Source organism: Acomys russatus, chromosome 7 (assembly GCF_903995435.1).
Source record: "Acomys russatus chromosome 7, mAcoRus1.1, whole genome shotgun sequence".
In the NCBI taxonomy this organism is placed as follows: domain Eukaryota; kingdom Metazoa; phylum Chordata; class Mammalia; order Rodentia; family Muridae; genus Acomys; species Acomys russatus.
This window is the reverse complement of record NC_067143.1, coordinates 15,719,731-15,734,280: the sequence shown is the minus strand read 5'-3', so window position 1 is coordinate 15,734,280 and position 14,550 is coordinate 15,719,731. Positions and strand designations below refer to the sequence as shown.

The window sequence follows — 14,550 nt, the reverse complement described above, 5'->3', positions numbered from 1 at the left end:
GTACACAAAACATTGTATGCTAGCTTTTCTTTCCTAACATATGTAACGTGTTAGCCAACTGGTTTTGGCATCCATTGTTTCTGGAGACAAATAGGTATGTGATCTTTTTTAAAAAATCCTATATGTAGGACATGTCCTTTTCTATTGATACTGTCAAGATTGCCTGTGTATTTAGTGTCTGGAATTTTTATTACGATATATGTCAACATGCATCTCTCAGGCTTTATCCTCACTGGAGCTCACTGGGAATCTTGGATTTGCATATTCATATTATCCATCAAATTGGTGATGCTGTCAGCCATTATTTCTTTAGTCTTTCTCTTTCTCTCATTCTCTCCTCAATCCTCCTTCCCCTACAACCCTTCTCTTATCTTCTGAGATTCCTACAAATTTTGTTTTACGATGACTTCCTCACAAGTTTCTTGAGCTCTGCTAACTTTTCTTCTTATTTCCTGTGCCTTAGATTCTACAACTTTAGTTGTCAGATTTTCAAGTCTACGAGCTCTTTCTTCTGTGTACTCAAATCTACAGCTCAACCCTGTTTGTTGGTGAGTTAGATTAATTATTATACTGATGTGGTGTGGCATTTCTGTTGGATCTCTTTATGTGGTTTCTATTTCTTGCTGGATTTTTTTGTGATTTCACCCACACATAGTCATCTCTTTCCTTAGTTTTTTTGTTCATCTTTCCTCTTACTTTTCACATGGGACAGTAAGATTTAAAGGTTTAAAGTTTTGTCTGGCAGATTAAGGTCTAGCTTTCATCTAGTAGCTGCCAATTCATTTTCTTCATTCGAGGTAAACATATATTTCTCCTTCTTTGGAAGCGTCATGCTGGAAGTTAGGAATTTGATTACAGTAATATGATGAATGAAAACAGATCATCTCTTGTCTCGACCTCTTTCAGTGTTTGCAGACTGGCTGTGCACTGGAGCACTCTGCAGCCATACAGACATGCTTGCTTTGTGCCAAGACATTAGTCCTAAACAAACAAAAAAAAATTAATAGGACAGAGCACTCATTTTGTCAGTCCTCTAAGTATTCTACATACAGTTTAGAATACAACTTGATAATTTAAAACAAAGGTCTTATCTCTGCCCTTTGATGTCAAGGAAGAACTAGAAAAGGGGATGTGATGGTTGAAAGTCCTGCTAAAGGGTTGTTTTAGTTGTGCTACAAGTTGTACGGAGAGTTGGTGGGGTGGATGTGACGGGGGAGATGGAAGAATGGGGCGGGGTTGTCAGGAGCTCCACAAGGAGACCATCAAGACTAGCAGATGTGGACCCAGGGGGCCTGCACAAACTGATGCAGCAACCAAGAACATCGCAAGCAGAGAACCTAGACGCCCTGTTTAGATGTAGCTGGTGGACAGCTCATTCTCCACATGGGGAAGGCAGGTAGAGCAGGAAACTGCCTCTGACAAGAACTGGTACCCACGACTTGATCATTGCCCCTTGGCAGAGGGGCCCTGTGGCAAAAAAGAGGAAAGGGAAGCAGGCTATCCAGATGAGACCTGATAGGCAGTGGTCAGAAGGTGGGAGAGGAAGTCTAGGGGAGGGGAATAGGGCAGAAGAGGGAGGGAAGGTGTGACCAGGAACTAGGAAACAAGCACTGTCCAAATCTCCCTGCTGAATGTAGTTTTTCTTGATTGTGTATTTGGACCATTGCTATGTACTCTGGGCTGCTTTTCCAGTGCTTGTACAAAATTGTCTAAGAGAGCTTTTTATCAGTTTCCATGTTTCTATAGGGAACAGGATCTTGGTGGCCTTTTTCTTTTTCCCTCAATTCCCTCAGTGCTATTCCCTAACAGAATAATTTGTACAAAGAGAAGAAAGTATTCATGAAAACAGAGAAGAGATTATCAAAACTCAGACTGTAAAAGTAAAAATAAAGCAGACTATTACTCCAACAACACCACTGCTTCTGCCTTCTGAGCCCTGGAATTATAGTTGGGCAGTTATAGCTTCTGAGCCTGGCTGGAAATTAGTAGTTTTGACCCCTTCAAAACAAAATAACAAAGAGCATAATAAAGCAATATGGTTGTAATAGGTAATAATTAATTATAAAATCCAAACTGAAGTGTTTTTCTGAACAACACACATTTTCAAGAAAGACAAGAAAACCGGAAGAGACGATAAACATGGTCAGAAATTCAAGCTAGTATGCATTTTTTTAAAAATGGCTGTACATCATTCAATTAAATTAGCAGCTTACAGAATGGAAACCAATCTTTACCAGCTATACATCCCATGGAGAGTATAATCTACATGATACAAAGAATTCAAAATCCAAGCATCAAGAAAGCAAACAGCCCAACTAATATGGGGCATGGAACTAACCACAAAGTTCTTAAAAGATAAAATATAAGTAGCTAGCCAGGTGTGGTGGTGCATACCACTAATCCCAGCATTCAGGGAGGCATAGGCAAACAGATCACTGAGTTCAAAGACAACCTAGTCTACAACCCAAGGCCATGACAGCCAAGGCTACACAGAAAAACAGTCTCAAAAACAAAGAAAAAAAATATATAAGTAGCTGAGAATCATTTTGACATAGTAGACACCACACTACTAACTCTCTAGGGATGGCTATCATGAAAATCAAGCAGAAGTATTTGCTAGAATGGGAAGAAAAAAGTACTCTCTACTCTTTTGGTGGGAATGTAAATTAGGACAGCCATTATAGAAAATGTTATGCAGGGTTTTTAAGTCACTAAAATGCTAATAAAAACATATGAACTAGTAATTCTATAGTCACCTCAACAACTTTAAATCAGTTTGTCAAAGAAATACCTACACATCCATGCCGCGTGTAACATTTTTCACAATTGTGAAGTTATAAAATCAACCTACCACTCAACATGTTAACAGGAAAGAAATTGTAGTACAAACAAGGAACTGTCTAGTCAACAACAACAGGTCTGTCCTTTGTGACAACAGAAACATAATTGTAAAACATGAAATCCAATAAACCAGGCACACACACACACACACACACACACACACACACACACACACACACACACACACAAACCAGGTATGTTGTATTTAGTATTTAACCTAATCAAATTCAGAAGTAGATACAGAATAGGGTTGGAAGAAACTGGGAGAAGGAAGAAGATGATAACTGTTAAATTATACAAAATCTCCGAAAGGAACATTACTTTTCAGATCCGCCACACAGCATGGAGAATGAGTGTACTGTATATTTTTAAAATGCTAGCTATAAATTCCTAAAAGGAAATTTCAAGTTTACTCATCACAATGAAGATTAAATATTTAAGGAGAAATGTGATACCTGGTTTGATTCAATTATTCCACACTGCATGCATAAATCATAACATCATTTTTACCCCATAAACAGATGTAATTATAAATTTTTAATATATAATAAAAATAAACATTTAACAATGAAGCAAGACAAAAATTAATATGTAGCAGGCATAGAAAATGGTCATATAAAACAGTCTGAAGTAATATGTACTTCTGACAGTGAAGAAAGTTATCTACTATTGGTCATTATATTAATATTTGTTAAATATGAATGTTATAAACTGATGCATGTTTCGGTTTTCATATTTCAATGTATAACACAATTTCTACAAAGTACTTAACAGACCTTCTCCTTACACACACACACATCCCTGGGAAGTAGAAGAATACTAGTTACCCTAAAGAGAAAGTATCATCATCATTGATGATGGCATAGACAGCACCCATGTCATAAGAGAATGACCAAGTGCCGTGCACTATCACATCATCACTGCTCTGGAAATCAAAGTCAGTGCAGTGGAGCAGGGAAAAGAAGCGACCAGAAAACAAACTCTTTTAAATGAATAAAATGCGCTATAATAAACAGTATAAACATAAACCTAAAATGTTTAGGAGGATTACCTAAATTCTTGGAAAGAAGAGATTAGCACGGTTGTATGGTTTGGAATATTGTAGCAGTTTGAATGAGAAATGCCTTCTATGAGCTCATGCATTTGATCCATACGTGGTGCCCAGTTTGATGGCATTGTTTGGGGTGGTTCTGGAACCTTTGTAAGGAGAGGCCTTGCTGTAAGAATTATGTCATTGGGGGCAGGCTTTGAATGTGTATGCTTACCCCACCCCTACTCTCAGTTCCATCTCTTTGCTTTGCATTTATGACCAATGATGTAATCTCTCGTTTTCCTGCTCTTGGCTGCCTACTTCCATACCTCCTCAGCTTTTATGGCCTCTCACTCTGGAATTGTAAGCCAAAATAAACTTTTTTTCTATATTTCTATTTCAGTTACAGTGTTTTATAACAACCATAAAGAGTAAGTAATACAAAAGTTGGTACTAGAGACTTGCTCTTGTAAACGACATGACCACTCGGGTTTTGGGGAAGAAACATGGAAGAATTTGAAAGCGTGCACTAGAAAGCCCGCTTTTGCCATGAGCAGAGCTTAACAGCCCATTCTCATTGGAGTCTATAAGACAGTAGTAATGCTATGCTGAGAGCAATGTGGAAGGGAGAGGTTTCAAATTTCGATATTAGTGACTGAGCTAGGCATCAGTCATGGCATATATTGACAAGTGATGCAGATGCTTTCTGCCCTTGTCCTAAAACTTTATTCAAGGCTACATTAAAAATATTGGACTATTTTTTTTGCAGAGTCAGCATAATGTTGACTGTGGATTGGTTATTACCGATAACTATTATGCAAGTATATAGTGAAAAAAGTATGTGGGATAGAAGAAATACAAAATGTACAGTTTAGAGACAAAAAGAGCACTAAGGAGCTTAAGGTTACAGTCAATACACATGCTAAAAGAGAGGCTGTAATATTAAAGAGGAAAAGATCATTAAGAAGCGACCTCCTACGCTGCACTAGAACAATGAGAATTGTATCCTTCATGCAAAACACTTACCACCCATATAAGCTTCCAACTTGTGAAAGGAAAAGCCTGAAGACTATCCTGCTCCTAGAAAGAACCAACACACAAAAGAATCTGCTACCATGGCCCACAGTGGGAAGAGTCTATCCCAAACTGGCTGACAAACCTGGTAGTGCAATTCTTGTAAAACTGGTTTTGAAAAACATGCAAGAATGAGAGCATCCTAGATTCTTCCTCCATGCTTCAGGGGGCTGTTGAGAATGCATGGGATAGCAGGAGAATACTGAAAACAAGGCCACGAAAGGCCATTGCATACAGCTGTAATGTGAAGGCTGGGTTCAGTGGAGACTCCAACACGTTGGAGGCCCCAATATCTCTAGATCAGGATCTTTTCTGGAGTAAAGAGTTAGTTGCACTGAAGAACCAGAAAAAAAGACAGCCTCAGAATGAGAAGCTAAATGAATTGTAAGACTCAATTTGGATCAATTAAAATCCATTCTAGGTTTGATTCACCATTGCATTCAAACCTTTAGCTCTTGGAATGGTTATATTAACACTTTTCTATGGTTTTTAACAGCGTGTAAGAACATTACAATGTAGTGTCCAAAATATTTTCACATCACCCATAAAATATGCTAATTTGTTTTGATGATTGTTATTCAAACTCAAGTTTTATAGGGCAAGTGGCATTATATTTGCACCCCCTTATAACTCACACAGAAGAAAAACTCAATGCTTAATGGAGCAAACAAGGACATTTAATGGCCAGAGAGGACTCAGAAGCTGAAAAGAAGATAGCAAACATAGAGATGGAAGATGATCTGCTTCTGACAGACATCAGGGCAAAGTAGAGAAGTTGTGCAGGAGCAGATGAGGGCTCCTGAGTCCAGGAACCCTAGTACCCAAGACTTTCCTGATACCTTGAAAAGCATGCCTGCCCCAAAGAAACATTGAAAGATGCATGTCGTGTCAGGACAGCACTGTGCCTCATTCAAAGATCCCCTAACATCATAGCATGCTGAGCCTGTATGAGAGGGTCAGTCTGCCGTTGTGGTCAGCTGTGTCCAAGTCAGTGACCACTAAAGAACTCATGTGAAACTTGAGCTCAAGGCACTGGAGTAGGAGGGTTAAGCAGTTCCCAGTGCCAGCGACCTTTTATTACTGGTAGAGCATGTCCACTCTCAAGAAGTCATGGATCACTCCATCAGCAGAGTGAAGGATCAATGCCTTCCCAGAATAAGGCTGATCTTATGTACTAATGTATGCCACTTCTGGTCATTAGCCAAAGATCCTTATCCTTTACAGAAAATGCAGAAGCCCCTTTGATCCTGGCGCACTATGGCTATGTATGTGGAGGAAGAGAAACCCAGAGACACAATGTAGTGCTGACCACCAGTATGGGCATTAACTGTAGAGACAGGGTGAAGGACACGTTCAATATCCAACTGTTGGAAAATTCAACTGGAAGTCTCAGGAGCCATCAGTCCAACTCACACAGCCAGGAGGAAACTGCCCCCTGCTGGGTAGGACTTGCCCAGCAGCACCTCATGAGTGCAAAGACTATAAAGGGGATGGGGGAGATCGGCTGGTGTGCCTGCATTCTCCATTCCCCCATACAGTTCAGACACCACTGATGTAGAAGGTCAACTTGTCAATTTCAGCTTTCTGATGTTTCTGTGTAAAAGCAAAAGGCATTCAGGAGAGAACCAGGTTTGGAAGTTAAATTTTTATCTTTTCCCAGGAGCCTCTGTTCTATTGCTGCACATCAGCAGTATCCCCGGCTTCCAGTTATCCTCATGCTCCGGACAGAGATAGCCAACATGCCTGGTGCACGGCCTCCCTCCCTCGCCCGAGCACTAACGGGCAGATTCTATGCATTATGACTACAATGTGTGCAGCTTTTGATGAGTTAATAAAGGCATCACAATACGGTAAACTGAGGAGCATCTGATCCTATTTACGAAAAGATACAGTGTGTAATCCAGGCTCCAGATACTGGTGTAGCTCTGGCTTGTGATGTCACCACCGTGATTCAGCAATGGATCATGGATCCAACTATCATTGGATAATAGAAAGAAGGGTTGAGGATAGAGTGGAGGGTTACAATGAGAAGAAAGCCTGTGTTTTATTTTCATAGAGAAACATTATATGTATTTCTATATGAAAGACTGGAACTGATTTCAACACCAAGATGAATAAATGTATATGTGAATTTTAAAAAATATCTTTAATTATTAATAACTTTTTGTCCAAAGGCTCAAGTTAAATTTTATGAAGATATACTGTTTTGAATAGCAGAGCAAAAATCTGTAGAGTAGCCAAGTTCTAACAAGCCAGATGACACAGTGCAGAGGGTTGTATAGATAGGCTATGCTCGTCTGTCTGCACGTACGGTGATTTGTCTAGGTCCACAGAAATCTGAAGAACTGTTAGAGAAATAAGAGGTTCTCGATAACAACTTAAAAAGCATGTGGCAACTGTGCTCAAGAAAAAAAAAAAGGGCTCTATGGAAATCTGCTTCCTGATTGCAGGTAATTTATGGAAATTCAACCAAAAAGTTTATTTTTAGATGGCCGTGCAAAGGCCATTACAAAAGGTCACCCTGACTGATTACTGCATTACTATTTAATTTTTATGCCAAGTATGAGCTAAAGATACAATTTTTAAAAGTACTTTCTTGAGATTTTTTCTTCTCATTTTTCACTCTTACCTACTATTTGGCACTAAATGTAATAATGCCTTTGAATGAAATTTGTAAATGTACTACAGCACTTGCATGTGTATTATATAACTCTATTTTCATTCCCTAAAGTTAAAGTCTTTTGATTTTTATTAAGGCAAATTGAAATAATCCTCGTCTGACAAGAAAATAAAGAATGCAGGGCCAGCAAGATAACTCATGGGTAAAGACACTAGCCACCAAGTATGACAAGGTGAGTTCAATTCTGGTAACTTGGCTGTCCTGGAACTCACTGTAGTCCAGGCTGGCCTCACCTACCTCGGCCTCTGGAGGACTGGGATTAAAGGCACGTGTCGCCACCTCCCAGCAAGTACATTTTTTTTTAATTAAGAAAAGAATTAAAATGAAGAGAACCCAGAGAGTATGTTTTCTTTTAAAAACTCAAAATGCCAGAGATTCATTTTAGTTGATATCTGCTCCTAGCTTTTCTCCATTACAGACATGTACACACACACACACACACACACACACACACACACGTATACACACACACACACACACACACACACACACACGAACACAAAGTACCTACACTCATGTACACACATATAGACAAAACTATGGCACAAACACATATGGCTAGCCTCTGCTCCGGTGAGGGAAGTGGAAAGCAGGTAAATGACTTTCCATTTAATGTCCCAAGATGCTTTTGGACCCCAAGGTACTCCTAGAAACTCTTACACTGAAGCCAAGCGTCTCATTGTGGGGCAAAATATCAAATGCCAAAGCTGGCCACAGAAACAACAGGCTAGATTTTTGTGAAGTATCACCACAGTTTTATAGATATATGCCATTATCACTTTATATTTAGAAAGGTCTGATTTGGCAGAAATTTCAACTTTTGCTCCGGTACTGTAGTTTTTAAAAGACATTCAGCATTTTCTAGTGAGGTCAATGCTAAGCAATTTTCTCTACCTATCTACAGGCTCTACAGATGACAGGGTGTAGATTTCAACACCTTTAGTTTGGGTTTCACTTTCAGCTATCGGACGCTTCTGAAAAAGGTCTGGACTCAAAACTTGAGATAGATCTTCCTCCAAGAGACCCACAAATGTGCCATTCCAAACCGTGGGCATCTCCCAGAAGGCCTCAGACACACTTATAGTTCAGGGCATCAAAGAAATTAGACAGGCACATGCACACTTCTATACCAAACAGCATCACAGAACCCAAATGGTGTGAAACCATGTGGAGACTGAGGATTTAAGACTATCAATCAGGAAATTATAATATGCAATTATTAAGCAGCAAAATGGACCACCATAGAAAGGTCATTTCCTAGTAAGCAGGAAGCCCCAGGCCCCCTCTGTACAGCTCAGGGTGCAGCCTGGGAGAAAACTATCTCACATTGAAGGTGCTTGCTCAGTCTCTCTGCATAGCTGTCAGTGGCACTAGTTCCGCAGAGTACTGCTGGGGCTGCACCTTATATCTGCACAGTAGACATCTTTTAAGCAGTGCAGCTAGCCTCGAAAACAAGCCTATTAAAGCCTCTCAAGTGTCAGGGCAATATTAATGATAAGTCTTTGTGGCTATGATGTGGGAGTCTGTGTTCTTAGACATGGCCACCCAATTATATAGAAACTACCCAATAAGGCTACTTTGCAACTGTTGGTGACTATTTATAGTAACAGTAATGCCCCAAATCTTAAGAGTGATGAGATTTCTTTTTCTGCAAAGCTCAGAATACTTCACGGATATTTACCAATTAATTTAAGGACATGGCCTCACTTACTATAATCACCTCAAGTGAGTAACGGAATGCCAGTGCACCACATAACTTCAAAACTGGCCCTGCAGAGCAGACAGACCTGAGCCCATACAGCAGCCCTGCAGAGCAGACAGACCTGAGCCCGTACAGCACTGTCCCATCAGGGTGTAGGCGGATCATGCGGTTTTTCACTGTCACTCCGTGCACAAATGACTTTTTGTCATTTAAGAAATATGTGTCGGGCACCCAGAGCTGGTCAGCCACTCGATTGTCAAGCGTGAGGTTGAGAGGGATCCCAGAATAGGCGAGCCTTTTATCTCTCCAATATTGTTGAAAATACATAGTTAATGTATAATCCTGGGGAGGAGAGAAAAAAAAAGACAGAAAATTAGTTTGTGCTCAACACAGGTGTAACTCTGGCATGCAATGACAAATCCAGGCCGACTCCCACGAACTGTAATAGGTAGAAACAGTGGTGGTGCTTCCTTAGGAATGAAAACACCGAGTTTAGTAAGCACAGTGTATGAAGTGATGCATGACACATATATAAAATTTTGCTTAACTTAGTTAAGGGCACCGGCCAGGTTGCATTTTGAGGCAACTAAACTGAAATAAAGGATAAGAAACCATTACTGTAAAATTAGATGGCTGGCAGGGAGCACGAATGACTCCCTAGGTGGATGCTTTCCCACCACGCAGGCAGCATTTTAACCAAGGGCCATGGATGAACTCTATCTATAAAGCCGTCTATGCAGTTGAAGCTATTTTCTTCTGTCCTTGCAAAGGCTATAAACACGGGCCTCCCAGAAACACCCACTGGAGATGAAGTGGCCTATGGGAGGGCTCTGTGCCCCAACTTTCACAGGGTCTTTTCCTCTAAATTCAACCTGACTATACTACATTACCTGGGCCATAAACTCGCCTGGAGATTACATGCTGACATAGAAAATATGGGAGCCTACAGCCACAGCAGGACATGGGACAAGGGAGACCACGGAACTGCCTCCCACAAATCAACAAATGCCCACTTGGGGAACCATAAAATAATATTTGCTTTTTGTTGTTATGGGCAAAATAGTGAATGGGGGGCAAAACAAAGGCTTAACACACACATGTGTGTGCATATATATATACACATACATACATACATATACATATATATGAATTGTATAAATACATATATGTGCATACATCAGAAAATACGGTGCGAGTCACGGGTCATTCGGGACCATGTTGTGGAAGGGTTGAGCTGAAAACTTGAAGGAATATAAGTATATTCCAGAACAAGTGACTGCACACGCCAGTTGGTCAGGTCCGTAAACATGCTCATTTTGTGTGCAGCAAAGTATGGGAAGCAAGCCAGTTCCAGAGTCCATCCTGTACAGCATGCAGTCTCACACAAACCCATCAGCAGCCTTCTCCACTACCGTACATGGCAGCTCTCCATGTTGTGGCTTATGTCTGCTTTGAATACATCTATGATATATGGCATGCTTACAACTGATAAAGCACAGGTGTCAACGTGTCCTCTCAGATGTGCCCAGCAAGAGGCTGGAAGACGACTCACACAGGCATGTCTAGAATGTGTGTGGCTCCAGCATAGAAACATGGGCCTTTCAAAGCCGTAGAAACAGAGGACAGGTGAAAGAGGGCAAGCCCATGTGGGCTAGAGTCCTTACAGAGATTTTACCATAATTTTAATGAAGATGCAGCACCTGCAAAGTTGGATTTCTTACTGGAACATCCAGGAGTAGTGCTCTGAGCCTAGTAGATCCTATCTAGATGGATGCTCACTCCCTGGATGCTCACTCCCATTCCAACCACAACTCAGTGATCTACATGGAGATGTCATGACAAACCTGGGACCTGCTGATTTATAGCACTTACATATGTACAAGTGTGTGGAGTGGGCAGCAAAATTGGACCCCACCACTGCAGCTGAGGTGTAGAGTCTGGAGTGTGAGCATCATATAATAAAAACTAGCATAGTCTCATGTGTTGGAGTGGCTACCAAGTACATTAAAGCATGTGGCTTAGTTTTTGTATGCTTTGACATCTGGGGCACTGCTGGGCTAGGGAAACTGCCCTCTCAGGATTGCCCAGTTACTTATAGACCTAGTATGAGGCTTAGCACACACTTTACATCCAAGACAATGGATCCAGAGCCCACATCCTAACAGTTCCTTTGTGGATACTGGACATAGCAGCCAATACACCCTAACACACACTTCCTTTATATGGAGATTGGGCAGAACAGCCAACAAGTTTCAATGGCTAGTGGCCTAGCTCTAGGTACCAAGATGACTAGGAAGAGTCTCTATGGTTAGGAGCCTTGCAATCACCTAAAGTAGACAATTCTGAGATGTTGCCTTGATTTGCCTGTTCTTTTTATGGAATCCACAATAAGGGCCTTTACTTAGAGGCAACCTTTTCTTTCTGTCACTTGACTCATTTGTATGTTCCCCTGTTGTCCCCCATAGTGCAGTGTGTCACTCCATTTGTCAATCTTTCTCTGGCAGTCATCTCCTAATATATTGGCTTCTCCATACCTGAACATCTTGTGATGGAAAATACTGTCAACTTGACAGAATCTAGATCACCTAGGAAACAAACTTTGGGGAATTATTTAAGGGAGATTGTAAGTTGGACTAATTGAAGTGGAACAACCTATGCTAAGTGCAGAGAGCACCATTCCATTGGTTGGGTTGGGTGGGATTCTGGGCTGAATAAAAAGGAAAACTTGAGGTCAATAGAAGCATTCACCTTTATGCTTCCTAGCTGTGAATGCACCACTCTTGCCACCAAGTTACAGTAGTATGCTCAAATTGTTCTTCCTTTGAACAGTTTTGCTTTGTTTTTCCTTAAGAGGTTTCTGCATGTATTTTGTCAGAGATATGAGAAAAATAAGCTTCCATCATAGAAAACTAGTACTGAGAAGTGAGACCAGTTCTTACATTACCCACAGTCTAGTAGCAGCCCCATACTGTTGACTATATGGGAAGAACAAATTGGACTTGGAGGTTATAGTTTCTTAAGCCACAAATGTGGGAAGAGGTCGAAGGTAGTTCATGGAGGAGATAATGGAAGAATGTGAATAAATCAAAATACATTGTATGCAGGTATGAAATGTCAATGCATTAATAAAAATATTATGTTTAAACACAGAAAGAAGTAGGGGCATTGCCCTCATGAACCTGATCATATAGTTTGTAGATCTCTGGAAGTGGTTTACGGGAGAATGTGGAAGTTTGGAACACTGACCTTGAAAACCCATAGAACACAGAAAACAGAGCCTAGTGAGCCACTCTGGTAGGAATTGTGAGGGAGTAAAGGCCCAGGTCATAAGGTTCACAAGGGAACAGACTCTACTGAGAACCAGGCTAGGGAACAATCAGGTTATACACTGGCAAAGAATCTAGATGTTCTCAGCCCTTGTCTTGAACTTGAGTGAAGTTGAATTCAAAAGTAATGGACGAATGGTTTGGTGGAGGAAATCTCAAGACAGGCAAGTGTTCAGGCTGAGTCATAGCTACTACTCACTACTCTTTTCCAGGTGTACAGCGAAAGATAGCAACATGTGGCTCAAGACGATATGGAGAGTGTGCCCTTTCTCAGGGAATGGAACTGACGTTTCAGAGAAGAAGGATAAGAAGAAATCAGTGGTAGTTCTTTTTTTTTTTTTTTAAATATACTCATTACATTTATTAGAACTAATGAGGTGAGCAACATTTCTTTTTACATGAAACACATATAAAGTGTTAACCTTTATACCAGTAGTCATGTATAAAATATGAAAGAATATAACATTACATTTAAAAAATAAATAAGTTCTATGAGTGTGCTTGCTACAATATTCACCCCTGAACAAGAACCGGACTACACCCACCACCATGTGTTCTCAACCTTGATGGGAGGAAATCCCCTGAATTATTTCGTCCAAACAGATTCTTCTTTCCTAAGGTGTTTCTGGTAAATATCTTGTCACAATGGCGAGAATTGGAATTAATATGAGTGGAAAAAAATGGTCTAACTCAGTGGTAGTTCTTAAGGAGACAAACCCCAAGGAGTAGCTGCCTTCTCAGCACTGGGGCAGCAGGAAATGTGTCTGAGAGGCTAGAATCCCACCCAGTAAAGTATACCACTTGTAAAAATCCAAATTCATCAAAAAGAGAGAACCTAAACTGAAATGCTGCAGAAGGGCCTCTCTGCTCAAAGCCAGATACCTATGGAAGTGTGCCTCCCCCCAGGGATGTTAACTATTCAAACCAACTCAAGAAGCAGGGGAAAGGCTTCCCTGCTGTGGGAATCCCTTTGTAAACTTTGTACACTTTGTAAACGTTGTAAACCCTCAAGGCAGGAATGCGCCTGAGGAGCTCCAGCAGCCAGACAACTCTTGCAGACTTCTATAACTATCATAACAGCATTTCCAGCTTCTCTAACTACCACAAAGGTCATCCCCAGCCCCTCAAGAGGACCCTTCCCAGATCACACTAATTTTAGGTGAAAAGTCTGAACAAAAAGCCACCAATCCATGAGCAGGAAAACTTGAGCTTCCCACAGAAACCCACAAATCCCCAAGCTCCCCTAAGCTCAGGACTTGAAATCCCACCAATCCTCACTGTGGAAACCTCTGTTCTAGAAAGCTCTACCCCCTGGGAAATCCCATATAAACGTCTTATCTGGACATTTTCCTGTTGGCCTCTTCAGGCAGCAGGAGCAGACAACCCCAGAGTCTTCACTCCACACCCAGGACCCCACCTGTAACTCTCCTTTATGAGACTTCTTGCCTGGTGTGACTCTCTCATTGGAAGAAGCCAAGATATAATGAAGAGAAGGATGGAAGAAGAAGAAGAAGAAGAAGAAGAAGAAGAAGAAGAAGAAGAAGAAGAAGAAGAAGAAGAAGAAGAAGAAGAAGAAGAAGAGGGGCTGAGGCTCCTAAGCTTCTCAGCTCAGCTGGGGATACCCTCCCCTGGGAGCTGCAATGCCTCTGCTGAGAAGGCCACCTCTCAGCACTGTGTGGTTCCTGGGCTTCCCTGTCTCATGGTGCCCTTCCACTAGGATGCCTTTTCTCCCTCAAAGCTGTGTGTTTCCTGACCTCCCAAGTCCCAGGAAACTTCCATCAGAGCAGGAAGGGCAACACAGGGTTTGTCTGAACAGCTAACAAGAGCCAACACAACTGTGGCCCAAGCAAGCTCGGTTACAACTCAAGCATACGGCACAACCTGGCAACTAGTCTAA

At 41.1% G+C, this 14,550-nt stretch overlaps 1 protein-coding gene across 2 annotated transcripts in view; it reads right to left on the bottom strand.

Annotated features, from left to right (window-relative positions):
- Gabrb3 (gamma-aminobutyric acid type A receptor subunit beta3) overlaps positions 1-14,550 on the bottom strand; it is a 234,308-nt gene that overhangs the window by 44,041 nt on the left and 175,717 nt on the right. For both annotated transcript variants that reach the window (XM_051148644.1, XM_051148643.1), the window contains exon 4: positions 9,449-9,669. In XM_051148644.1, coding sequence (XP_051004601.1) covers positions 9,449-9,669 — 221 coding nt within the window. The remainder of the gene's footprint in view (positions 1-9,448; positions 9,670-14,550) is intronic.